Genomic DNA, 27,918 nt, shown 5'->3' with positions numbered 1-27,918 from the left:
AAGGCAGGACAAGAAGCAACGGATGGAGACTCATCAAGGAGGAGAAGCAACTTAGAACTCAGGAGAAATTTTTTTTTAATTTTTTTAAATTTTTTAAAATTTGATTTATATATGCCGCCTTTCTCCGGAGACTCAGGGTGGCTTACAATGCGTTAAGCAATAGCCTTCATACTTTTGTATATTTATACAAAGTCAGCTTATTGCCCCCACAAACTGGGTCCTCAATTTACCTGCCTTAGAAAGGATGGAAGGCTGAGTCGACCTTGAGCCTGGCGGGATTCGATCTTACTTTAATTGCAGACAGCTGGTCTTAAATTACAGAGCTCTGTCTGTTGAGCTATCCAGGCTCCTTTTCCTGATAGTGAGAACAATTAATCAGTGGAACAAAGTTGCCTCCAGAAGTTGTGAGTGCTCCAACACTGGACGTTTTTAAGAAGAGATTGGACAACCATTTGTCTGAAATGGTGTAGGGATTCCTGCCTAAGCAGGGGGTTGGACTAGAAGACCTCCAAGGTCCCTTCCAACTCTGTTATTCTATTCTATTCTATTCTATTCTATTCTATTCTATTCTATTCTATTCTATTCTATTCTATTCTATTCTATTCTATTCTATTCTATTAAGAGGTAGTCCTTCTGGGTGTTCTTTTCATCTGGATTTCTTTACAAGGCCTTTTGTGACCTTTTGACAAGCCAAGTCAATGGGGAAGCTAGATCCATTTAGCAACCGGATTACTAATTTATCAACTGCAGTCATTCACTTAACAACCGAGGCAAAAAAGGTCATAAAATGGGGCAAAACTCACTTAACGAATGTCTTACTTAACAATGGAAATTTTGGGCTCAATTGCGGTCGTAAGTTGAGGACTACCTATCACCCACCGACACCATTATTTCTGCAGCCCTGGAGCTCCCAAGATTGCATTGCTAAAATCAGATGGCATAATTTCTTAAAAGATGGAGTAATAAAAACAAAATCAAGCTAAAATAAAGCTTATATAGACAGTCCTCTCCAGTAACACCAACTTATTCCTGACATATTTTCCTGCAGTCTTTAGAGGGTTTATATGTATATATATATATATATATATATATATATATATATATATATATATATATATATATATATATATATATATATATATATATATATATATATATATATATATATTTCCCAAAAAAGTGTATTCCACAGCTGTAAAAAGATGCTATCAGATTACATGTCAAACATAGACTATTTATTTCATTCTATTTTCATTTTTCCATCTAGCCAGTATAAATATAAATGTGGAATGCAGTTTTCTGAAAATTCCTCCTTTTTAAGACACAGACATGCAGCTCATGGAGAGCAATCAGGGTACATTAGAAAATAAGTATCAGCTTTCCACTTCGTTTTGTAGAAAGAAATTCCCAAAATCTTTGTATTGCTTAAGAAGTTGTTTCCTCTGGGCCACCATCCCACTGGAGCTTCAGCTCCAAGTCATTGAACAAACTGGGGAAAGGTCCGTTGAGTTGATTAGTGTCCAGCATATTTGGGGAAATATCTAAAGTCTGAGGCTCACTTTTTAATCCCCGGCTTTCTTCAGCTAGACAGTCTGTGATTTGGAATCCAAATGGATTGGAATGTAGAAAATTATCAGTCCAGGCAGAGAGACAGAAGACTGGTGGTTGACCTGTGCTGAGATCTTGAGGGAGGTTGTTGCAAGAAGAACGTGCAAACAAGGGCGGTGGTGGGACACTTAACAGTAGAGAATCACCTCCCTCCAAGATAGCGTTTTGGCCAACTTCTAAGCTGGAAGGTAGAACTTCTGCCTGCTTTCTGTAGCTTCCTTTGCTTCTATAAACTGTGGTAGGACTCCATTCTCCCAGAAGTCTTGGAGATTCCTGTGGTGGATCTTTTGAGTCTTCCTGAAGTGGGAGATGTTGAATCTGGGAGATAGTTTCTACCACCAACCCTTCCTTCTGATGAATTGTGGTCAACTCTTTGTTAGTCCTTTCTGGTCTCTGGGCTTTGTAGTGTCCGTTGCTTATAAAAGAATCAAACTTAATCCCCTGGTTTGCCTTGTGGCTGGTCTCTTCAATGCATAATCCATACGTTAATGTGGAAGGATTGTTTCCTAGGATACGCGATCGGCTGTTCTTGATCACTTGTGGGGCATATCCAACTGAAGGACCATTCAAGGGTTGGTCAAGAGGCTGGAATGGTGGCATTCTGGACTGTTGCTGATAAGATGTCACTCTTGGATTGAATAATTTTTGGTCTTCTTGCATGCCCTGGATGTGATGGCTAATCTCGGTTGAACACACCTCTGGTTGGATTATCTTGGATAAATCATAAGGACTCAGGGCATGCTCCACATTCAATATGAGAGGTTGGAAACGGGAAATACCTTTGAAATCCTATCAAGGAAGAAGGTTCAGCATTAGATGCTAGTTCAGAGTCTTATACAAAAAATGCAATTTAAAATTTATTTTATTGATTAGAAGTTAACTTATCCCTCTTCAATTTGATTATTATATATTGATAAATTCGAAACTAAGTTCCAATTATATGTATTTTCTCCAGGGATACTTATAAGATTACAGCAGTATTTTAAAACCTTGGCAGCTTAACAATATTAACAATATCTTAACAATATCTCAGGGGCTGCCACAAAGAAGAGGGGGGTCAAGCTAGTCTCCAAAGCACCTGAGGGCAGGACAAGAAGCAATGGGTGGAAACTAATCAAGGAGAGAAGCAACTTAGAACTAAGGAGAAATTTCCTGACAGTTGGAACAATTAATCAGTGAAACAAGTTGCCTCCAGAAGTTGTGAATGCTCCAACACTGGAAGTTCTTAAGAAGATGTTGGATAACCATTTGTCTGAAGTGGTGTAGGCTTTCCTGCCTAAGCAGGGGGTTGGACTAGAAGACCTCCAAGGTCCCTTCCAACTCTATTCTATTCTATATGTGGACTTCAACATGAGACCATAATTCATAATTTATGAGCCAGTTTGGTCTAATGATTAAAGCACCAGTCCAGAAAGCAGAAGATTGTTCTAGTCCTATTTTAGGCATGAAAACCAGCTGGATGGCTTTGGGCCGATCACTAGGAGACTGTGAGTTCTAGTCCCACCTTAGGCATGAAAGCCAGCTGGATAATTCTGGGTCATGACTCTCTCTCTCAGCCCAACTCACTTGTTGTGTGGAAAATAGGAGGAGGAAGGACTGCTGGGTATATTCACCACCTTGAGTTATTTATAAAAAATAATGTAGATGAAAAAAGACAGATGAAAAAATAACGGAGACTTTTATAGTAATTGAAAATAACATACCAAAGATGTGGGCTGCTGAATGGTGTGTTGTTTAACATACTTATACATGAAGTATAATACAGTTCCAAAGGTAAATATGATTATAAATATAATCATTCCAAACAGATATTGCAGCCAGGTCTTATCTATGGACAGAAGGCAACAAATTAATTAGTCATCAGGGAGACATGCAGAAGAAAAAAAAAATCTGAATTGCCCAAATCTTCTAGGGCAGGACTAGAAAGAATAACCATCTTCCTATCTGTATTTAAAGGATTCAATAATTTCATTCTTCATCCTCAATTATGGGAAAGAGGAACAAAAATCAAAATCAGCCAAAGATGGCCAAGAAAAGGCTACATTCAGGCATAACCTCTGATCTAGATTTATATAAATGAGAGTCATTCTTACAGGTAAATCAAATAATTCTAGTCTGTTCACCTCATTCCCACTTGTTTCATTTTCTGTCTTGCCAATACCTCATAAAAACAAGAACAAGAACAAAAAAGAAATGCTAAAAATAAACCATGATTTTATTCAGATATGACAGATCATGATTAGAAAATAGCATTATAACTCAATGGATTTTTGCTGCAAATGGTCGCTTGTTGAAAAAAAAAAGTGCCATGCTTTCTTTTTGAGGATGAGTCTCAAATGGCAAGCAAAGCTAAACCAACCAGACAATAAACAATAGAATAACAGAGTTGGAAGGGACCTTGGAGGTCTTCTAGTCCAACCCCCTGATTAGGCAGGAAACCCTACACCACTTCAGACAAATGGTTATCCAACATCGTCTTAAAAACTTCCAGTGTTGAAGCATTCATAACTTCTGGAGGCAAGTTGTTCCACTGATTAATTGTTCTAATTGTCAGGAAATTTCTCCTTAGTTCTAGGTTGCTTCTCTCCTTGATTAGTTTCCACCCATTGCTTCTTGTCCTGCCCTCAGGTGCTTTGGAGAATAGTTTGACTCCCTCTTCCTTGGGGCAGCCCCACAAATACTGGAAGACTGCTATCATGTCTCCCCTAGTCCTTCTTTTCATTAAACTAGACATACCCAGTTCCTGCAACTGTTCTTTAGGACCCGGTTTGTGGGGGCAATAAGCTGACTTTGTATAAAAAAAGAACACCGCTTAGGGGAGGCCCGAAAGCCCTACTAAGCAGGTATATACAAAAGTATGAAGGCTATTGCTTAACGCATTGTAAGCCACCCTGAGTCTCCGGAAAAGGGCAGCATATAAATCGAACCAATAAATAAATAAATAAATATGTTTTAGCCTCCAGTCCCCTAATCAACTTTGTTGCTCTTCTCTTACTCTTTCTAGAATCTCAACATCTTTTTTACATCGTGGCGACCAATTTATTTGGCCAAAAAAAGCGGCTAAGTTTTGATCATGTGACCTTGGGAATGCCACAATGGCCATAAGTGTGAAAAATGGTCATAAGCCTTTGTAACTTTGAACAGCTGTATTTTACATCTTACAAACATACGAACTGTACATCTGAACAGTTTACAAATGAACTGTGGTAAGCAGAGGTGGGTTTCAGCAGGTTCTGACCAGTTCTGGAGAACCGGTAGCAGAAATTTTGAGTAGTTCGGAGAACCGGTAGTAAAAATTCTGACTGGCCCCACCCCCATCTATTCTCTGCCTCCCGAGTCCCAGCTGATCAGGAGGAAATGGGGATTTTGCAGTATCCTTCTCCTGGAGTGGGGTGGGAATGGAGATTTTACAGTATCCTTACCCTGCCACGCCCACCAAGCCACACCCACCGAACCGGTAGTAAAAAAATTTAAAACCCACCACTGGTGGTAAGTCAAGGACTACTTGGCCAGATCTCCAAATCATTTAACCATTGGGCAGCACTGCCCTTGAGATGACGTATTTCATGCAGAGATCCAGGGAACCTTCTGAGCGGGGAGAATTCCATTGCAATACGATGCAAACCGCTTGAACTGTTAGCAGACTTTGAAACGTTTTTAATTCAAGGAAAGACAATAACTCTGCTCAAGATCTAACTGGGCTTCAGAACCATACCTGATAACGTCTTTACACGAAAAACACAGGGCTTGCTGATTTTGTCAGAATGTCGGATGCTTATCGTTCCATTATATTCCGTGTTGGGATCCAAGTCAGTGATGTTGAATTCCGCATCATTTACAATTTTTTTCCACTAAACCAAGAGGCGAGAAAGAGAAAGATGCGGTTTCCAAAATCAACTGAATGTCCACATAACAGAAGATCTATGGAGAGCTTGTATGAGGCGGTGGGTACTTTGGGTAATTTTCAATAGTGGGATTCATTTACCTTTGCTACCGGTTCGCAAATGTGAGCACATGCGCCATGCCTGCGCATGTGCAGAACCTTCTGCGCATGTACAGAGTGTCCGTGATGACACCCGGGTGGGTGGGCGGAGCCTCTCACCGCTGCTACCGATTCGCCCGAACCAGATAGAACCGGTAGAAACCCACCATTGGCAATTTTGGATCCCTGATTCTAGTATGACTAGTGCAGCTCCCTGATCCAACCCATGACCTCGTCTTCTTTGACCTCTCCCCTTCCTCTAATCCTGTTTTTATTTATCAAGCCAGGCCCCCAATTTCCCCCTGCTTAGCCTCCAAACCAGGGGTGGGTTCTAAATTTTTTTTACTACCGGTTCTGTGGGAGTGGCTTATTTTGTGGGCATGGCGTAGTGCTGGTGGGTAATGTGACTGGGTGGGTATGGCCAACTTTTTTTTTTTTTTACTTTTAAAACCATTTTTTTCTACAACTTTAAGAGGTTGCAGAAAAAAATGCTTTTAAAAGCCTCTGATGATCAGGCAACTCAGCTGGGATCGCCAGAGGCTTTTAAAGGCATTTTTTTTTCTACAACCTCTTCAGCCAAATAGGTTGTAGAAAAAATGCTTTTAAAAGTAAAATAAAACAAAAACCTCTGATGAGGTGGGCGGGGTAAGCAAGAGGTGACCGGGCTGAGGACCAGTTCGGGGGTGTAGCCAGCCAATGTTATTACCGGTTCTCCGAACTACTACAAATTTTTACTACCAGTTCTTGCAAATGGGTGCAAACTGGGAGCAACCCACCACTGCTCCAAACATCTGGTACATGCATCATAAAAAGAGGGTGGGGCTTCAACTGTATTATTGATATAATTTTAAACTTTTTAATCTTAAATTATTCTGATTTTAGTGTTAACTTTGTTGATTATATTGTACCTAAGGTACCTCTGAGGGAGATGGACAGTTACAAAACGTGAAAAATAAACAAACAGATAAATACATAAATAATACTTGTGGTCCCCATTTTGACTTTTTTTAAATCCTTCTGCGGACACCCCTGCATGATTCTTTTAAAGCTTATTGGACATGCTGGTTTTTGACTGTAATAAAGGTTGGATTTGATTTACGCTTATTGTATCATGTGCCTTAAAGGTAAGAGCCTTGTAGTACAGAGGTCTAAAGCACCCTGTTATTAAGACCAGCTGCCTGCAATTACTGCAGGTTCGAATCTCGCCAAGGCTCAAGGTTGACTCAGCCTTCCATCCTTTCTAAGGTAGGTAAATTGAGGACCCAGTTTGTGGGGGCAATAAGCTGACTTTGTATAAATATACAAAAGAATGAAGGCTATTGCTTAGCACATTGTAAGCCGCCCTGAGTCTCCGGAGAAGGGCAGCATATAAATCAAATTAAAAAAAAAAAAAGTCAATAATCATTTCAGAGGTGGGTTTCAACACGTTCTGACCAGTTCTGGAGAACCGGTAGTGGAAATTTGGAGTAGTTCGGAGAACCGGTAGTAAAAATGCTGACTGGCCCCACCCCCATCTATTCTCTGCCTCCCAAGTCCCAGCTGATCGGGAGGAAATGGAGATTTTACAGCATCCTCCCCCTGCCACGCCCACCAAGCCACGCCCACCAAGCCACACCCACAGAACTGGTAGTAAAAAATTTTGAAACCCACCACTGAATCATTCATGTGTCCCCTTTCTTACCTTCATCTGGGTCATTATTATTTCATACTGGAACTGAATATCATGTTTTTTGAAAATGTCCACTACAGTCAGCGGGGAGTTATTTTCATCCTTCAAAGGTGTGTAAGGAGGCTGAATAACAAACTTGATGGACCGAATGCTGGGTGTATATTTTACACCAATATTCTCAATATGAACTAAAAAAAAGAAGGAAGGAAGGAAGGTGGAAAAGAAAGAAAGAAAGAAGAGAATTTGTTTCAGACTGATGATAAATTGTAGTGTAGCATCTGAGTTTAATTGTTTTCTTGCAAACATTTCATGACCCAACTAGTCTTCATGTTAGAAGGGAGTAGGGTTAACAGAGAGCAAACCCTGCTCCCTTCTAGCACTGATGATGTTACCTAGTTGGGTCATGAAATGTCTACAAGAAAACAAGCAAGCTCTGAAAGCACAAAGGACCCCACCATTATACTTTGAGTTATACATATTCTTTTCTACTCATAAACTCAATGTTTGAGATGCTGGAAACAAGTGGCACTGTTTACAAAGCACCTTTAACCAGGTTAGTCTCATTCTACTGATAATCAGCAGCATCTACAGGGACTGATTTAAAAAAGTCAGGATGCTGTTGCAATCACAAAATTGAAGTCCTGCTGTTTTATATGTGTGTGTGAAGTCAACACAAACATGAAGAGGGGAGATTTAATTGCAGTCATGATCATCATCTTGAGTTTTTTGACATCTCATTCATGGACACAACTGGAGGTAATGTTCATCTAATGAATCATATCTATCTATCTATCTATCTATCTATCTATCTATCTATCTATCTATCTATCACGTACCTACCTACCTACCTACCTATCATCTATGTATCATTCTCTCTCTCATCTATCTATAGCTCTGTCTATCTATCTATCTATCTATCTATCTATCTATCTATCTATCTATCTATCTATCATCTATCATTCTCTCTCTCGTCTATCTATACCTATCATCTATGTATCATTCTCTCTCTCATCTATCTATCTATCTATCTATCTATCTATCTATCTATCTATCTATCTATCTATATCTATCTACCTACCTACCTACCTACCTATCATCTATGTATCATTCTCTCTCTCATCTATCTATATCTCTCTCTGTCTGTCTGTCTATCTATCTATCTATTTATCTATCTATAATAATAATAATAATAATAATAATAATAATAATAATAATAATAATAATAATAATAATTTTATTTATATACCGTCCATTCTCCCGAAGGACTCAGGGCGGTGTACAGCTAGAATTAAAATACAAATATACAATATCCTAGTTAAAATTAATTAAAATCATTATCTATCTATCTAACATCTATCTATCTATCTATCTATCTATCTATCTATCTATCTATCTATCTATCTATCTATCATCCTCTCTCTCATCTATCTATCTATACCTATCATCTATGTATCATTCTCTCTCTCTCTCTCTCTCTCTCTCTCTCTCTCTCTCTCTCTCTCATCCGCCCACCCACCCCTCAACTGTCTGTCTGTCTGTCTATCTTTTCCCTTTTTGAGATTGGAAGCCATCCTTTCTGTCTTTTCACAATGGTTCTGTCTAGTCAAAAGAATGTTGCTTCCCCCCTTGTCACTTTACCCTTTGCATGTAAGGTTTATCATGGTTTTTTAAAAGTCTTCATAGTTTAGTAGCAAATCCAATCCGTTTACCAAGTATGTGGTTCATTGGGCCAGCCCAGAAGATGACTCCATTCACACAATCCACTTAACCAGTTATCACTCTCTGGAATCACCCCATGTATTGAACTATAATTAAATGACATGGGTTCACACAGCAGGCTAAATACAGAAAAACTAAGTACACTTAGCCTATTGTGAGAATAAGTTGCTGGCTTTATAACTGATTATGTTAAATGCCATGGCAAGGTGCTTCTCTTTTATCCATTGTGGCCAAAGCAGGTCTCCTTTATGGTAGACAGCAAAGAAAATTAGTGAAGGATTAGCGCATCTTAAAACATTTCAGAAATCCTTAACAAGGTCTGGGAGTCTTATTTCCTGTAGTTCATATCTGTGTTTGTTTGTTTTTTCAAATTATTCTTCCTCAAAAAAAAAGGCAAAATGAATGAAATAAATCTCTTTTTTTAAACCCATGAATTACTTCCTTTAAATATCAATAGCCAAAGGACAGTCCTGCCCTTGTTTACACAAACTTCCATTTCAGCTTCTTTTATTGTTTACTATATTTATCGATACCTTTGCTTATCCAACTGGAAAGAAGAAGAAACTCAAATCAGCTGGCAATTTTTAAGCATTAGAAACCATCTTAGCTTGGTCAATAAAACAAAGGTATCACAAGGGATAATAAAAAGTTAAAACGGAAGCAATAAACAGCTACTTGTCAAATGGAAACTGACTTGGTACAAATGCTAATTCCGCCTGTCACGGAGGGTTTGAGTGGTTCTGAGGAAAAGATGACACTCTTAGCAGGCTACATGTCATGAACAAACACGCTGGAGATCCAGAATTCTCCCAGTTTCCAGCCCAATTCATGAGAAGCACTTACTGACTTCAATAGGACAGAATCTCAAGAACGGGGACCAGTCGGAGATGCAACCGTTGGGGACCAGAGTTCTCACTTGAGCAACGTAGCGTTCGGTGAAATTTTCAGTCTCGTGAGTGAGATTGCAGACGTTCTGGGTGATATTTTGGCACTCAGGTTTACTCAGCCAGATCTTGTGGCCATACCTGTGAGCGGACCAGACAATTACTCACAATAGGCTTTGCACATGATATACAGGTGTAGACCAGGAACTGATGGACGGCATCCAAGATGATTAAAAGACAAAGTAGATATGGGCCAAGGTAGGTGACTCCCAATCCTGAATTTACCAAAACTGAGCCATGGGACAGAAGGTGCAGCCTTCTGGTGGTTTGACCCATGGCACAATGAATGTCACCATCACTCCACCACATCTGGTAGAAACCATAACTATTTTTAAATTTGCACCCCATGCAGACATTAAATCTAATCAATTTGATAGGTTATGAGACTTATTTTTTGGTTGAGTTCACACAACACACATACATTCATATCAAAATAGTTCCTTGGTTAGTTTTGTGCATTCATCTGTCTGTCTGTCTGTCTGTCTGTCTGTCAATCTGTCAGTCAGTCAGTCAGTCAGTCGTCAGTCAGTCAGTCAGTCAGTCACTAGCTATCTTGGATGAATAGGTAAATATGCTGCTTCTCCCAATCTTTGGGTATAATGAAATAATAGCTTTGTTAATTCAGCATTCTGGCAGCTGAAGTCAACATATCTTTAAAGTTGCTAAGGTTGGGAACTGGTGGGTTATGGTTTCGTTGTGGAACGAGTGAGGCAGACTTATGGTCTGGAAATGTCTCAGTGAGTCATAGAATTCTGGCCTATATTATTTCCCTGTGCTAGACAAGTTGCAGCTTTTCCTAAAAAGCATGCTAAGAATCTTCCAATCCTATCATGTTTTCTGGTTCAGAATTCCAAAGGTGTAAATGTTACAATAATGTTGATGACACTGAACCTCTCCAGCAACAGCACCCTGATAAGCAGATAAGCAGGGATGAACACCAGACAAACAAACAGAAAACAGTTCCCTAGTCAAGGAACTACCAAAGGACAATATCACACATCCATCAACAGGCAGGGCAAGCTACTCTATATAAATAGGGTGTAAACCCACACTCACCCACACTGGTGATGTTGGGTATTGAAACAGCTGCAAACAAACAAGCTCAAACAGCACCAAGGGCTCCACATATAGACATTCTTTGTATAGCCCTTTCCCTAAGATAATGTATCACCATCATCATCATCATCTATTCAAAATTATAATACCCATCCAACGCCAAAGGATTTTGGGCAGTGTTTAATTGATGAACTGCACCGTGCCATTTAGAGAGCAGTACATTTTGAATAACTTAAGGTTTGGTTCAAATTATTTCCCCCCTCATTTCAACCCTGAGCTACAAATATTCTCCTTTATGGGGTTAATAAAGAAAGCATATCTAGAGAAGAGTCCCAACAGGGCAAACAACATTTGAACTTTTCATCACAGTGCAGAACTGTGGGCCCTTAGCCCCAAAGGTCAATGGTTGCTGTGAAGGGTAAGAAAACAGCTACCATATTTGCTCTGGAATTAAAATAAAGTAGATACACTTAGAGTATTTGGTATACTCATTGAATAAGGTGGATGGCATGGTTACTTTTAAACCAGTGTTTCTCAACCTTGGAAGCTTGAAGATGGGTGGACTTCAACTCCCAGAATCCCCCAACCAGCAGTGCTGGCTGGGGGATTCTGGGAGTTGAGGTCCACCCATCTTCAAGCTTCCAAGGTTGAGAAACACTGGTTTAAACCAACATTAGCTTCCCCAAGCAATACTGTTATCCCCTTAGAGCTTCTCAAACAAACCAGAGTTCAAATCACAGAACTCCTTATTCTAAGCCAAAGAAAAGTATAACTTCAGCTGCTTTCAGCACAAGTACAGATTATTTATGATAATTATTTAAGCAAGAATTGGTGTTTTAGAACCTATCAAACAGAATAGCGGATCAATAGAATAAAGAGTAATAGACTAACAGAGTTGGAAGGGACTTTGGCAGTCTTCTAGTCTATATAAAGCTTCTTTTGATTTCAAAAGGAGACTAACGATTTAACTACTTCACTTTTGCTGGAAAATATCTGGGTTGACTATATTCTCTTTGTTTTTTAGAGTTAAAACTTTAATGGGTGTCTTTGATCCACTCTTCATAAGTTTGGATTTGAATTCAGAACCGAGGTCAAATTGGGTGCATGCGTTCCTTAGGGGTTTCTCCATCATGTTGGAACTGGTGAAGCCCCTGACTGGGACCCGATAATAGGCTCAGCGAAGGCAGCTACAAATTTCTCATCGCATTTGCACAGCATTCTAAACTGGGCTAGTTTTAATTCTCTATGTGTGCACATACATGGATTTTAGTGTGTTGTATGAACTCCACATAATTCAGTTTATAATTTAGTGAATTGTAGGTCAAAGCAGGACACCATAGGGGTAGTTGGCATAATTCAAAAACTGAATGTGTTGCAAGTCACGGTGTCTGTGGAAAAGAAGAAGGTTAATCATTAGAAACATTTTAAGGCCATTGCCTACTGATTTTTAGCAATGGATTTTGATATGTGTTTGGGGAAATTTTGACTTTTCTTTTTTAATACGAAGGTAAGAAAAGGGGTTTTTAATATGTTGTTCAAATTTCCTGCCTTTCCTATCTGATTATTTACATTAATGCATTCTTCTTCTCTTAAAAAAAAATCCACTTATAATGCAATATTGTATGTTCATTGGTAGCTATTAACATATGACTTTACATTTTATAATCCTGTATGATGCAGTAAAGTTGATACTGAAGGGCAGGGATTGAGTTTCATTTTAAAAATTTCCTCTTGAATCTGCACACAACTTAACGCTTCCTCCTCTGTCGACACAACAATTACCATTATTTACCAGCAGTCCTCAAGTTACAAAGTTTGCTTAATAACCGTTCAAAGTTACAGATTGCATTGAAAAAAGGGAAAACAGGATTCATGTAACAACCGTGTTACCAGGGGTGGGTTTCAGATCCTTTAGCAACGGGTTCGCTGCCCCATTGTTGGGTGGGTGTGACCATGGTGGGCATGGCCTAGTCATCCGCCTGCATCACGGTGGGGGAGGGGGGGTTGCCCTCCCCAGGCTCCGAAGGCTTTCCTCGAGCCTCCAGGAGGGCGAAAACTGCTTCCCCTGGGGTCTGGAGGCCCTCCAGAGGCCAGAAACAGGCCCATTTCTGGACTTCCCGAACCTCTACTAGGCCCATTTTTTGCCCTCCCAGATCCTTCACATGGCCCCTGCACTTACCTGGAATGATGAATGGGTTGCGTGAAGACTCCTGGGAGGAGCGGGGCAGGAGGGGCAGGGCGGGGCGGGCGTAGCCAGCCAGGGTGGCATTTGGGGGTTCACCAAACCCCAGCAATCCTTGGCTAGAGGATTGCCCAAACCCTGCCAAACCCCCAGGAGCCCACCCCTGCATGTTCCTAATTTAACAAAGGGAGTGATTCATTTAACAACTGTGGCAAGAAAGGTCATAAAATGGTGCAAAATTCACTTAACAAATGTCTCACTTAGCAACAAAAATTTGGACTCAATTGTGGCTGTTAGTCAAGGACTCCATGTACTCTATTTGACCAGAGCCTTGGTAGTACAGGGGTTTAAGGCACCCTGTTATTAAGCTGGTTATTAAGACCTGCAATTACTGCAGGGTTCGAATCTCGCCAAGGCTCAAGGTTGACTCAGCCTTCCATCCTTTCTAAGGTAGGTAAATTGAGGACCCAGTTGTGGGGGCAATAAGCTGACTTTGTATAAAATATACAAAAGGATGAAGGCTATTGCTGAGCACATTGTAAGCCGCCCTGAGTCTCCGGAGAAGGGCGGCATATAAATCAAATTAAAAAAAAAAATATCCATGGATTCGGCTCATACAATCCAATCCACTGACTTTTATGAAAAGGCAAAACATCCTTACGTCTTATACCGAACATCGTAGAGCGTGCCTGGGGGTGTCTCTCCTTTAATCTTCCATGTGAAGATATTTTCAAAGTTCGTGGACCGAAAAGTTGTTTCTTGAATGACTGGTGATCTTTCTCCCAGTGAATTTCCTGCGAGGAAGCACGAACAAGTATTCAAGATCAGCTTCGGTAAAAAATTCTGTTATAATTCTTTGCATCCATTAAAGCCACCACTTTTTCTTTTCTGAAATCTACAGCAATGGGCCTCAGAGTTCGTAACAAGAAAACACAGAAGAAAAGAGGCATGTCTTAGGACAGGGGTCTCCAAGCTTGGCCACTTTAAGACTTGAGGACTTCAACTCCCAGAGTTCCTCAGCCAGATATCCCAGAAGAATTACTGTGTTTTCCCAAAAATAAGACATCCCCTGATAATAAGCCCTCCCCCTAAAATAAACCCTCCCCGAAAATATTTAAATGCATGTGCAGCTGGTCCTCGTCATTTCCTCTGGTTAGGATTAGGGAGACAGAGCTGGAAATCAGGTAAGACGGCAAGAGGATCCCAGTCTTGCTCCACGCACCCCAAAATAATAAGATCTCCCCAAAAATAAGGCCAAGTACTTATTTTGGAGTTCAAAAAAATATAAAAGAGGGTTTTATTTTTTGGGAAACACGGTATAACTGAGTATAAATTGTTTGTGTGCTTTGGTGGAATATATTAGACCCATTTGGTAAGGTTACGGTTCAGCATATAGTGCAAATACTTTCAAAAGGTCCAGCTCTTTAGCCCAGTTAAGCAGGCTGTGTGAAGGGAGCCTCTGTGTTAGAAGATGCATTTTCTAATGCTAGGGGACTCCAAGAAAGTCAAACAGCTCAGTCTCCCAGGCCTAATTCTTAACCATATAACCTGAGGAGCAAACCAGGGGTGAAATCTAAAATTTGTTACTACCAGTTCTGTGGGCGTGACTTGGTGGTGGTGGGGTTTAATGTGACTGGGTAGCCGTGGCCAACTTTTTTTTTTTACTTTTAAAAGCACTTTTTCCACAACCTTAAGAGGTTGTAGAAAAAAATGCTTTGAAAAGCCTCTGACGATCCCAGCTGAGTCGTGCGATCATCAGAGGCTTTTTTTTTTTAACTTTTAAAAGCATTTTTTCAGCCGAAGAGGTTGTAGAAAAAAAGCTTTTAAAAGTAAAAAAAACAGCCTCTGATGATCGCACGGTTCAGCTGGGCATGGGGGGGGGGAGCGCAGGGATTTTTGCTACCGGTGATCCGGTCCGAACCGGAAGCATTTCACCCCTGGAGCAAACCAATCATTTTTCTAATTGTGCCATAGGGCTTTAGCTTGCCAGTGAGTTGGCCTAATAATCTGAGAATGGGTGCCTGGGCCCGTCATATTTGGTCATCTGCTAAGACTCACTCCAGGAGAGATTTCACATCCTCTAAATTCTGTCCCTTCTCATCTACAGAGATTCTCAGTCATCCAAGTCATGGCTGTCCAAAGGCAACTGGACTTTCTTGGGGGTTTTTCCCCCCCTCCCTTAAAAACATTTTGTTTCTCATCCAAGAAGTTTCTTCAGTTCAGAACTTTTGGATGAGAAGCAACATTAATCAAAGAGACTGAAAACATTACTGAGCAGGCTCCCCCCCCTCTCCTGCTCCCTTTGGCACAAGGCTTCTTTAAGGTTAACCTCATTAGCACTACTGTAGCTTAGCATGTAGGGAAAACAGCTCATTTGGTTAGAATAGAATAACAGAGTTGGAAGGGACCTTGGAGGTCTTCTAGTCCAACCCCCTGCTTAGGCAGGAAACCCTACACCACTTCAGACAAACGGTTATCCAACAGCTTCTTAAAAACTTCCAGTGTTGGAGCATTCACAACTTCTGCAGGCAAGTTGTTCTACTTATTAATTGTTCTGTCAGGAAATTTCTCCTTAGTTCTAAGTTGCTTCTCTCCTTGATTAGTTTCCACCCATTGCTTCTTGTCCTGCCCTCAGGTGCTTTGGAGAAGAGCTTGGCTCCCTCTTCTTTGTGGCAGCCCCTGAGATATTGGAAGACTGCTATCATGTCTCCCCTGGTCCTTCTTTTCATTAAACTAGACATAGCCAGTTCCTGCAACCGTTCTTCATATGTTTTAGCCTCCAGTCCCCTAATCATCTTTGTTGCTCTTCTCTGCACTCTTTCTAGATTCTCCACATCTTTTTTACATCGTGGTTAGCATATGACTGTTAATAATGTATAAACCAGAACATGGGTGAATTGTATAACCAGGTTAAGTGTGTGTTGGCTTGATTCCCATTTCTAGAACTCTTTGCATGGCTTTTAGCCTCAACCCTTTCCTGAGTGCCAAGAACAAAACATCTACTAGGATGGGGGTTTGAGGGGCGTCGTGACTTCTGAAAATAATCTGAGGTCGTTTTGATAAAACAGCCTATTTAGTTACATGTAAGACAGAATAGTTTCTTAAATTTGATACAGTCAGATTATCAGAAAGATAGTGAGGAGGGGAGCACAGCTTTCTCAGGAAAACAGCAAAAAACTGTAGATTAGAGTTATAAAAGGTGGTAGGTAGTAAACATACATGAAAATAAAAATCACAAGGAAATTGTTAACATGAAATGTGAGAAAACTGTCAGGATAATGGGACAATTTCCATGGGATAGAGGTAGACAGAAAACAAGGTAATTGCAGATCCCTATGAAGCCCGATGATGGGGCAAAAAGGAAGTAAAAGATCTGAGATCCAAAGATTTATGACTATATATGCCTTTAAAGGGTTGACACAGTGGCTCAGTGGCTAAGACGCTGAGCTTGTTGATTGAAAGGTCGGCAGTTCAGCAGTTTGAATCCCTAGTGCCGCATAAGGGGATGAGCTCCCGTGACCTGTCCCAGCTTCTGCCAACCTAGCAGTTCAAAAGCATGTAAAAAATGCAAGTAGAAAAATAGGGACCACCTTTGGTGGGAAGGTAACAGCATTCAGTGCACCTTTGGCATTTAGTCATGCTGGCCACATGACCACGGAGACATCTTCGGACAGCGCTGGCTCTTCAGCTTTGAAACAGAGATGAGCACTGCCCCCTAGAGTCAGGAACGACTAGCACATATGTGCAAGGGGAACCTTTACCTTTCTTTACCTATGCCTTTAAAGAGACTAAGAACTGTACAAAAGGCACTCAGATTGAAATAGGCAACATGCTTGATTTGGAAACTATTCCCGAGAATCCATTATTCTTTCCAAAAGAACAATTGCAAAATAAAGCTTTGCAAAGATCTGTGTGGTGCAACTCAATTGGGCAGAGTACCATACATCGGGCTAAGAACCCCCAGCATTCCTGGGATAACAATCTTGGAAGATCTCTGGCAGTAGAAGACAACTTCAGTCACTTGTTGCTCTCAGGTTTTTACAGTCACCAAGACAGTGAACAACAAACAAATAGTGCATTGCGTAAAAACTGGATCGCTACCCTTTCAATTGTAAAACTGAACAAACAAGATTGGGATTTGTGCCAAATCTACCTAGAATGGAATACAAGAACTGGACTGTATCATGTTTAAATTACCTAAGATGTATAGTGACCTTCAATCCTTCATCCCAACCCATATGGGAAGAGGCCATTCTGACTTACTTCTCCATAAAAGAATTAATGAAAAGAAAACTCAAACTGCCCAAGGAGCTGCTGATCCAGTTCTACAGAGGAATTATTGAGTCCGTCATCTGCACCTCCATAACTGTCTGGTTTGGTTCTGCAACCCAACAAGACAGACAGAGACTTCAGAGGATCATTAGAACTGCAGAAAAAACAATGGCTACCAACCTGCCTTCCATTGAGGACCTGTATACTACAGGACTCAAAAAGAGGGCTGTGAAAATATTTACACACCCCTCGCATCCTGGACATAAACTGTTTCAACTCCTACTCTTAAAACGATGCTATAGAGCACTGCACACCAGAACAACTAGACATAAGAACAGTTTTTCCCCGAATGCCATCACTCTGCTAAACAAATAATTCCCTCAACACTGTCAAACTATTCATTAAGTCTGCACTACTATTAATCTTCTCATCGTTCCCACCACCCATCTCCTTCCAGTTATGACTGTATGACTGTAATTTTGTTGCTTGTATCATTTGTACCCTACGACTATCATTAAGAGTTGTACCTTATGATTCTTGACGAACGTATCTTTTCTTTTAGGTACATTGAGAGCATATGCACCAAGAAAAATTCCTTGTGTGTCCAATCACACTTGGCCAATAAAAAATTCTATTCTATTCTATTCTATTCTATTCTATTCTATTCTATTCTATTCTATTCTATTCTATTCTATTCTATTCTATTCTATTCTATTCTATTCTATTCTAAACTACATTCATACTGCAGGGGGGAATGCAAAGATAGAGGTAGCCCTTGACTTATGACCACAATGGAGCCCAACATTTCTGTTGCTAAGCAAGACAGTTGTCTTACTTTATGACCTTTTGCCACAGTTTTTAAACGAATCACTGCAGTTGTTAAGTGAATCATGTGGTTGTTAAGTGAACTGGATCCACTTTGCTTGTTGGTAGCCAGCTAGGAAGGTTGGTGAACCCATGAACCTGGAACAATGGGGCCACTGTCATATGCACTGAAAAAAGTGACTTATGACCATTTTTCACACTTACAACTATTGCAGCATCCCTGTGGTCACGTGATCAAACTTCAAAAGCTTGGCAACGGGCATGTATTGATGATGGTTGCAATGTCCCAGGATCATGTGATCCCCTTTTGCGACCTGCTGACAAGCCAAGTCAATGGGGAAGCCAGATATGCTTAACAACCGTGTTACTAATTTAACAACTGCATTGATTCACTTAACAACTGTGGCAAGGAAGGGTGTAAGAAAAGGGGCAAAACTCACTGAACAATTATCCCGCTAAGCAGTGGAAATCCTGGGCTCAATTGTAGTCATTACCTGAGTTCTATCTGTACCTGAGGTCTATCCGTACTTAAATACTATTTCCCACTACATGGGAAACTCAGCTCTAGATTCTCCCTAGGCAGGGGTGAAATGCTCCCAGTTCGGACCGGATCACCTGATCCGGTAGCGATGGAGGTGGGTGGTTCAGAGAACCAGTAGCAAAACTCCCTGCCCCCTCCCATTGCCCAGCTGAGCTGCGCAATCATCAGAGGCTTTTTTTATATTTTTAAAAACATTTTTTTCTACAACCTCTTTGACAGAAAAAATGCTTTTAAAAGTTTTTTTTAAAAAAAGCCTCTGATGATCGGTGGCTCAGCTGGGATCATCAGAGGCTTTTAAAAGCATTTTTTCTACAACCTCTTTGGCCCAAGAAGTTATAGAAGAAATGTTTTTAAAAGGAAAAAAAGCCTCTGCCGATCAGGCAAGTCAGCTGGGATCGTCAGAGGCTTTAAAAGCATTTTTTTTTACAACTTCTTCAGCCAAAGAGATTGTAGAAAAAATGGTTTTAAAAGTAAAAAAAAAAAAAAGTTGCCCACGCCCACTCAGTCATATTACCCCCCTCCCCCCCAACTGGTAGTAACAAATTTTACATTTCACCACTGTCCCTAGGTGATTTTGGGCAATTCCCATTTCTCAGCAGCTGGTTGTTCTGCATATAAACATGGAGAAGAAAGCTCTATTTATCTGAGCTCCTGGGGGAACTCTAACAATTATTTACTCCCAATAAATTATTTCCTGGGTCAGGGTCACCTGGTGAGTTTCATAACTGAGTCAAAATATGACCACAGGACTCCTTTCAGTATAATTGTCATGTTTGCTTCAGTAGAAAATGAAAACAGTTAAGCAAGGGGGAAATTCCCAAGCTGTATAGTGTGGCTTTCCAATGCTTAGCAATTTATTCTGTGATTCTAGAAGCTAATATTTATCTCTGGCATGAATTCACTCCTGATTTGATGCTCTTTTCCTGCAATCTCGTGCTTGCTCTCTCTATCAATGAAACCCACCTCAACTTTCTATCCTACAGGAAGGCTGGATTTAGTGTCGCAGTTCTGAGCTAGTATAGTGAACACACCAATTAGTATGGGAACGCCAAATGGTGGGAAGGTGTTTTATGTCTTTCCAAACACATACTTTAGTAACCTTTACAAGCCACTGAAACTGAGATTATTATCCTGCAACGCTCTCTACATGGGGCTCCCCTTGAGGAGTACCCGGAGGCTCCAACTGGTCCAGAATGCGGCCGCACGGGTGATTATGGGAGCGACGTGTAACACCTCTCCTGCGCGAGCTGCACTGGCTCCCGGTGGTCTTCCGGGTGCGCTTTAAGGTGTTGGTTCTCATCTTTAAAGCGCTCCATGGCTTAGGGCCGGGTACTTACAAGACCACCTGCTGCTACCGATAACCTCCCACTGGCCAATACGCTCTCACAGAGAGGGCCTCCTCGGGGTGCAATGTCAAGCAATGTCAAGCAAGGTTAAGCAATGTTGGCTGGTGGCCCCCAGGGGGAGAGCCTTCTCTGTGGGGGCACCCGCCCTGCGGAATGAGCTACCTCCTGGAATAAGACTGATCCCAGACCTCCGTACCTTCCGTAAGGCCCTGAAGACTTATTTATTCCAGCAAGCCGGCCTAGCCTAAAGGGTTTTTAATGGGATTTTTAAAATTTTATAGACTTGGGGTTTTAAAATGGGAGGCTGATTGACTTAATCTTTTTTAATTATCTTAACTTTTGTATTGTATGTATTTTAATTTTGGCTGTTCACCGCCCTGAATCCCCTTGGGAGAAGAGCGGTATACAAATTAAATTAATAATAATGTAAACATAGGGTGAAGGGTTTGCCCGAAGACACCTAGGAAGATGAAGATCACACTGAGACTCAAATCAAAAGCTCCCGGAATAAATTTGTAGACTTCAGAACTTTCTACATCTGTTAGATTAACTTTATGATGTGGTCTGCCAAGAAATATTTATTTCCCACTGCATTCCCCCTCCCCCAATTTAATTGGGCATTGTGCCTATTGAGTTCAAGCCAAGGACAATTGCTCCATAAGACTGTGATGTTTTGGTACTTCACAGAACAGAGGCGCTGTCTGTTTCCACAAGGGCTGGAAATAAATTCAATTACATCCATGGTCAAAACAAACACAATAAGCTTCAGATCGTTTCAAGAGACTTTTGATTTTTATCTGTTCAAAAAAAAAAAATTATACCGTCAACCAGAGAATATAAAACCTCTCTAGGTGGCTAACCAATACAGTAGAGGTACAAATAGTAAAATACAGCAGATTACAAAACAATATACTTATTGTACTTCTATTCCATCTCTTCATCAGCTGCGCACGAGAAAGGCATTTAATTTCCCATCCCTCCTTCTATTTTCTCATATAGTACTTTAACAGAATAACAGAATTGGAAGGGGGGACCTTGGAGGTCTCTTAGTGAAGTCCAACACCTTGCTCAAGCAAGATATCATTTTTATATTGAAAGACATTCCACTTTCCTGCTTGAACCCACTTGTTCAGGTTATCCTGCTCTGCTCTGCAGTTCCTCAAAAACCCAGAAACAGGATTTTTTTTTTTTAAAAAAAAGGCATTTATGAAAAGAAAAAAAAACTTAAGAAGATTGCTTACCTGCTAGAGAGCACAAGGCCCAGTAAATGAAAAGGTCCTTCATTAATAGTATAATGAGATTAGCCAGACACAAATAATTTCCCTTGAGATGGACTAGGTTGCTCTCTAGAAGTCTTCAAATTTCCCTTGCTGGCAACGCTGGACAATTCCTTTCCACCAGGTAGAGAAATTAACCTGGCATCTCCGTTCCCATGTAGCCCACGGGAGAATAAACACCTTTGGATGTGAGTAATCCTCAATCTCTCCCCCAGAGGAGCGCCTGCTGCCAGATCGATGAGCCACTCACCTGGAACCCCTCCATCCTTCTGAAGCAAGGCTTCCTTCTGATAAGCTACTTCCTGCAACCATTCCTTCTTGGCGTCAGAGCAGTTTTACTGGTCTGGCAGCTCATTTATTTATTTATTTTCAGCTGCATCTCAACAGGCTGAAGCAAGACGCTCGCCACACCCCGGCCTCTGCGACTTCTGCAGTTCTGTTTATGCAGCTCCTGGAGTCAAGAAAACTTATGATGATCTTGGGCCAGGACCGGGAGCATTTCACCCCTGCAGTAATGCTACATGAAAGCTGGGACATGACCACTGAAGTAAAAACAATGATAGAGAAAGCTTGAACAGCATTCTTCAGAATGAAAAAAGGTCTTCTGCAGTCACAACATCAGGCTAAGACTGAAAACCAGGCTTGTCAGATGTTACATCTTTTCTATCCTGCTCTACGGAGTAGAGAGTTGGTCTCTGACAGAAAACCACTTGAAGAGACTAGGAGCATTTGAAATGTGGATTTACAGGCAGCTGGGTTGACAAATTAAGAAATGATTTTTAAATGGTTTTATCGATGGTTAGAGATAGGTAGGAATTCGATGAAGGAAGATCATTGTTATATAGAAGTAAAATATGAATGTTGTTCATAATGATAAGTATGCTAGTATAATTAATATGATCATAAATACGCTAATATAATTATAAATATGGTTACAATTACTATGTGTGTTATCATTGACTATCAGTATATCTGTTATTTTTCTTTTTTCTTTTGTAAAATGAAATGCCCGGATATTACACTGTAGTCAAAATACTTATATATAAATAAAAAACTTGACTTTAAAAAAAAGAAAAGAAATGAGGAGGTGATAAGCCACCTGGGAAAGCCAAAGGAAATCATGAAAACACTAAAAAAGGGAAAGTTAGAATATTTTGGACATGTGATGCGACACCCGGAAAAATACAGCATCCTTCACTTTCACAGGGAAAGATTGAAGGCAAATGAGGTCCAGGCAGAAGAAGAACATCATGGCTTCAAAATCTAAGGGACTGGCTTGGACAAAACTTAGCAGCTCTTTTTCGTGCAGCTGTTGATAAAAATAAGATCGCCAACATGATCGCCAACATCCGATGACAGATATGGCACAATAATAATAATAATAATTCTCCTGCACATTCCAGGTCTTTGCAAAGAACAATCTATTGTCTCCAAGGCAGCCTGCCGTGGATGATGGTGGTGATGGTGGTGAAGGAAGATCCCATTTCATCTGAAGGGACATCAGGAGCGAAGGCCTTGGGTGGAGTGTTTTCTGTGGCAGTGTTGTGCTTCCTCATGAGGGGAAAATTCTCCTCAAGAAATTTCTCTCTTTCCTGGAGAATTTCAGTGAAATCATCCAACCAATTTCCTTATCTTCAAGTTTGATGGGAAATTTCAAGAACGCTTTTATTCCTAGCTTTAATTGTGCCCCTAGGTTCCTTATGTCATGTCTTGAAAGGTGCTGGGTTTAGGATTTGTTACCGGGGAGGTGGGGAGTCTGAATTATTAGCCTATTATGGTTCTTACAGGTAAGAAAAGGAGATTTTGCTTCAGAGAAGAAAATTGGGGGACATGATCCTTGGGATATTAACCACGTGTGAAACATGGTAAGACGAAGTAGTCTATCGGTTTCTCATTTCTTACTCATTCCGTTTTATTTTTGTGCTTTGCACTGAAAGTAGCATTGACATTTTTAAGAGAAAACGTCTCTTATCAACCTCATGTTTTGTTCTACAACTTCAAATTGTGTGCAGCCCCACAGCCCAAATACAGGTAGTCCTCAACGTATCATCACAATTGAGCCCAAACTTTCTGTTGCTAAGTAAGACAGTTGTTAAATGAAATTTGTTGTGGCCCGTCAGCGGCCTGTGCAGCTAGTAGCTGATTCCGACAGCGAGGAGGCTGGTGTGGTGCTGCGCCAGCAGCCTGTGCAGCTGGCACTCGAGTCAGACAATGACGAGGCTGGAGAAGATGTGGTGCCAGTGGCGGGGATTCAGCCAGGGCCTTCAGAACCTCCAGAAGCTTCCATGGAAGAGGAAGAAGAGGAGGAGCCTCCTCTCGATGCACGGGCGCGCAGAGCTGCCAAAAGGCAGGAGTGGCTCCTCAGGAGGAGGTCTCCTCGAGAGTAGGGCTTGGGGCTAATTGGCCACTCCCTTAGCCTATTTAAGGATGGACGACGACTAAGGCAATTTGCAGGGAACAACTTAGTTCACTCTCCTTCGCGTCTGGATCTTAGTTCTTTTATCAGTGTCCTGAAAATTGCTTCTGGGCTTTCTGCCAATCCTAGTAAGATTACGATTATTTATTCTTTGGATTCTTGTAGGCTGTTAAGAAAGTTAATTAAAAGCATTTGTTTGAAAAAGACTGATTTAATTTAGTAAACTAAGGTTTGTACAGACTTTGCGTGTGCTGCGTTCTTTGGGTCCGTAGCTGGGGCAGAACAAATTTTGCCTCATTTCGTGACCTTTCTTCCCACGGCTGTTAAGTGAATCGCAGCAGTTGTTAAATGAATAACATGGTTGTTAAGTGAATCTGGCTTCCCTGTTGATTATCCTTGTCCGAAGTTCGTGGGACACCGCAACCGTCATAAATATGAGCCGGTTGCCAAGCATCCAAATTTTGATCATGTGACTGCTGCAACAGTTGTGTGAAAAACAATCATAAGACACATTTTTTCAGTGCCGTTGTAACTTCAAATGGTCACTAAACAAATGATTGTAAGTCAAGGACTATCTGTGTTAGCAAGCTTTTTCCCAATCATAGCCAAGCAGAATAATTGAGTTTCTGTGGTTTTTTTCATGTGAGATTTAGTAAGAATACAATGCTGGTTCCATTAGAAAATAACTTTCTATTTTGGATGTGCAAGAACTCCAGATTCATTCTGGAGAAATGGATTTCAACCAGTGATGGGTTGTCCCTGGTTCGGACCAGTTTGCAAGAACCGGTAGTAAAACCGGCGGGAGGCCCCGCCCACTGCCCCAGATGTTGTCATTGGTGATCTGTACATGCACAGAAGCGAGCGTGTGCACGCAATTCCATTGTAAACTGGTAGTAAAGGTAAGTAGAACCCACCCCTGATTTCAACATTTTTGACTTCCTTTAGACTTCAGCAGAAAAGTTCATTAAAAAAAAAAAAGCAATGCCTGCAAAATAGGGAAAGTTTATTTAAAAGAGCTTAAAGTGGGGGGGGGGGGATTTGCATTTTAAATGCCTCTAGCGTATGCTCTTTAGTTCTATTCATGCTGTTACATAAATTAGTGACAGATGCTCACAAAATGTTTTCTTGTTCTGAAACTCTTTTTTAAAAAAATCCAAGCAGAAAAAGAACCAGGAAAAAATTGCATCACTCTTCTGTCACTCTGAATCTGGATTTTTTTTTTTCCCTGTATGAAAGCCTAGATTTCAGAACTGCCTGTGCTCAGTCTAAGGTAGTAGATTACCTGGCAGAATGCTTTTACTACAAGCAGTAGTGGCTTTTTTTTCCCTTTTCAAATAAGTATCCTTAAGATATGTATAGGTCAGATGTCTTCAAACTTGGCAGCTTTAAGACTTGTGGACTTCAACTCCCAGAATTCTCCAGCCAGCATTTATTTTATTTTTATTTTTTTATTTTATAATTGGATTTATATACCGCCCTACTCCCGAAGGACTCAGGGCAGTGAACAGCCAAAAGATAAAATACACATAATACAATTTTTAAAAACAATATAAAAACACATTAAAAATTTGGCCCAAACAAATTAAAACACCCCTATTATTTTAAAACAAATTTAAAATTAACAGTTAAAAGGAGGTTAGGCCAGGCCAGCCTGTTGAAATAAGAAGCTCTTGAGGGCACGGCGGAAAGTGCGCAAATCCGGGATCTTCCATATCTCCCGGGGGAGCTCGTTCCAAATGGCAGGTGCCCCCACAGAGAAGGCTCTCCCCCTGGGGGCCGCCAGTCAACACTGTTTGACCGACGGCACCCTGAGGAGCCCCTCTCTATGGGAGCGTACTGGCCAGTGAGAGGGTACTGGTGGCAGAAGGCGGTCTTGTAAGTACCCCGGTCCTAAGCCATGTATAACTGTCTGGAGAATTCTGAGAGTTGAAGTCCACAAATCTTAAAGCTGCCAAGTTTGAAGACCTCTAATCCTCAACTGATGACGACTATTGGATAAGAAGAGGTGGAGCAGTGGTTAGAGTGCAGTACTGCAGGCTTCCTGCAATTTGGCAGTTTGAATCTCACCAGGCTCAAGGTTGACTCAGCCTTCCATCCTTCCGAGGCCGGTAAAATGAGCACCCAGATTGTTGGGGGCAATAGGCTGACTCTGTAAACCGCTTAGAGAAGGCTGTAAAGAACTGTGAAGCAGTATATAAGTCTAAGTGCTATTGCTATTGCTATTTCCATTGCTAAACAAGGAGATTGTTTATAATAGAGTCATTCCCAATTTTACGTCCTTTTGGCCATGGTTCTTCAGCCGATCGTTGTTAACTGCAGTTGTTAAGCCAATCACTGCAGCTGTTAAGAGAATCACATAGTAAGTAAGTGACTCTGGCTTCTCTCAATGGCTCTGATTGTCAGAAGCCAGCTGGGAAGGTTACAGATGATGATCACCTGAATCCAGGGTGCTGCAACCATCATAAATATATGCTGGTGGCCAAACTCCCGGGACTTTGATCACACTTTGACTTTGGGGTTAGAGTCATAAGTCACTTTTTTCCAGTTCTGTTTGAAAGACTTTGAAAAGTCATTAAATGCATCATTGTAAGTCAAGGACTACCTGTATCACAAGTGCAAATAGGATTCCACTGTTGTGGTCCACCAGCAGCCTGCAGAGCTGGCAGCGGAGTCAGACAGCGAGGAGGCTGAGGAAGAACATGGGCCAGTCTTGGAGGCTGGGGAAGGCCCAGATGAGGGCTCTGCGTCGGAGGCAGAGATGGAGCCAGGGCCATCTGGGAGTGATGTGCGGACTCTGTTGTCAGCCTCTGGAGGCTCCGGAGAGGCAGAGGAACAGGAGGAGCCTATTCCCAGTGCACGCATATGCAGAGCTGCCAGAAGGCAGGAGCAGCTAAAGCAGAGAGGACAACTCGGGAGTAAGGCCAAGAGATGATTGGCCCCTCCCATAAGGCTTAAAAGATCAGCAACCGCTCTTGGCCTCTTTGCCGGAAAACAACATTGAGAGAATTGCTTCTTGTTTCACTGTATTCATTTCTTGTCGGCGTCTTCTGCTTCTGACCTTTTGCCAAGAAAAGCCTTTGGCAGTTTGCCTAATAATCCCAAAGTCGGTGATAAACTGAGGAATGGTGTTTTGAAGAATTTGCTTTAATTTAATTTGGACTACGCTGAGAATGAGTTAATTCTCAGCTGTTCTAATAAAATCTGTTTGTTTAGAGCTGACTGCGTCTGATAATACCTACTTGGGCTTAGGTCACAACATCCACCATGCTGATGCTTTCTCCGATGCAATCCTACCACATTGATATTACATCACGGAAAGGTAGATGTTTTCGTGTCTTTGTGGATGTGTAATTTGCAGAGCCTACACTGTTCATATTTAAAGAGCTCACCTTACCTGTTAGGCCTCCCGTCTGCCCACATGGCATGCACTGGGAGTATGACACACCAAATACACCGCCACTTTCAACTCATTGAACCCTTGGGAACCAGTGCACAGGATGCTCGCTCGATGCTTATTGCAGCCATTCTCAGAAATGAGATAACGTTTGTGTAGACTCAACAAAGCCAAGGATACGTAAGAGCACTTGTAACAATTAAATAAATAAAATAAAACCACTTCCAGAACAGGGAAGGCAGGTCAATCAGAGCAGCAGGAAGCTAGGCCATTGGGACTAACATTTTCAGCATGGCTTCAGAGGCATCTAAAGCGGGGAGGAAAAGTCAAGATGGCACCCACAAACCAGGGGTGAAAGGCTCTGAAGTCTGCAACTGGTTTGCTTCGCGTGCGCACTTTGCTTGCATGCGCGCCAAACTCACGCTTTGCGTGGATGTGCACCGTAGGCGCTAAGAAACCTTTCTGAGTCTGCAAAGGTAAGTAGAAGAGCTGGGGGGGGTGACAGCTGTGCCACGCGATTTAGATTCGCTAGAAAGCAGGATTTCCTGCTTTCTAGCAAAGATAAATCGTGCGGCACAGCTGATTGTTGAACAGCTGATCTTCGAAACTTTTTAAAAACCTTTTAAAGCATTTTTTTACTATCGGTTCCGGAGAACTGGTAGTAAAAAAAATGCTTAAATTTTCTTC

General features: G+C 41.2%; 1 protein-coding gene across 2 annotated transcripts; it reads right to left on the bottom strand.

Moving 5' to 3' along the window:
* Positions 1-1,220: 1,220 nt before the first annotated feature.
* IL22RA1 (interleukin 22 receptor subunit alpha 1) lies at positions 1,221-21,741 on the bottom strand. 2 transcript variants are annotated; one of them, XM_034413468.3, is made up of 7 exons: positions 21,386-21,741; positions 13,822-13,954; positions 9,822-10,003; positions 7,272-7,447; positions 5,324-5,459; positions 3,312-3,436; positions 1,221-2,397 (listed from the first exon to the last, which is right to left on the bottom strand). In XM_034413468.3, the coding sequence occupies exons 1-7, from the start codon at positions 21,426-21,428 to the stop codon at positions 1,426-1,428; spliced, it is 1,767 nt and encodes a 588-aa protein (XP_034269359.2). In that variant the 5' UTR covers positions 21,429-21,741; the 3' UTR covers positions 1,221-1,425. The 2 variants fall into 2 exon arrangements, with proteins under 2 accessions (XP_034269359.2, XP_034269360.2); XM_034413469.3 differs by having other exon boundaries at positions 13,831-13,954; positions 21,386-21,586.
* Between the last annotated feature and the right edge of the window lie 6,177 nt (positions 21,742-27,918).

Source organism: Pantherophis guttatus, chromosome 10 (genome assembly GCF_059756535.1).
Source record: "Pantherophis guttatus breed Tessera chromosome 10, ASM5975653v1, whole genome shotgun sequence".
Lineage (NCBI taxonomy): Eukaryota > Metazoa > Chordata > Lepidosauria > Squamata > Colubridae > Pantherophis > Pantherophis guttatus.
Note: the sequence above shows the minus strand (reverse complement) of the source record. Positions and strands in the feature narration are given on the sequence as shown.

Coding starts and splice junctions, on each gene's coding strand:
- IL22RA1 (XM_034413468.3), bottom strand. CDS start 21,428: ATGAAGGACCTTTTCATTTACTGGGCCTTGTGCTCTCTAGCAG. Junction 13,955..21,385: donor GGCCTTGTGCTCTCTAGCAG/GTAAGCAATCTT, acceptor GCTTCCTCGCAG/GAAATTCACTGGGAGAAAGA. Junction 5,460..7,271: donor TAATAATGACCCAGATGAAG/GTAAGAAAGGGG, acceptor CTCTTGGTTTAG/TGGAAAAAAATTGTAAATGA.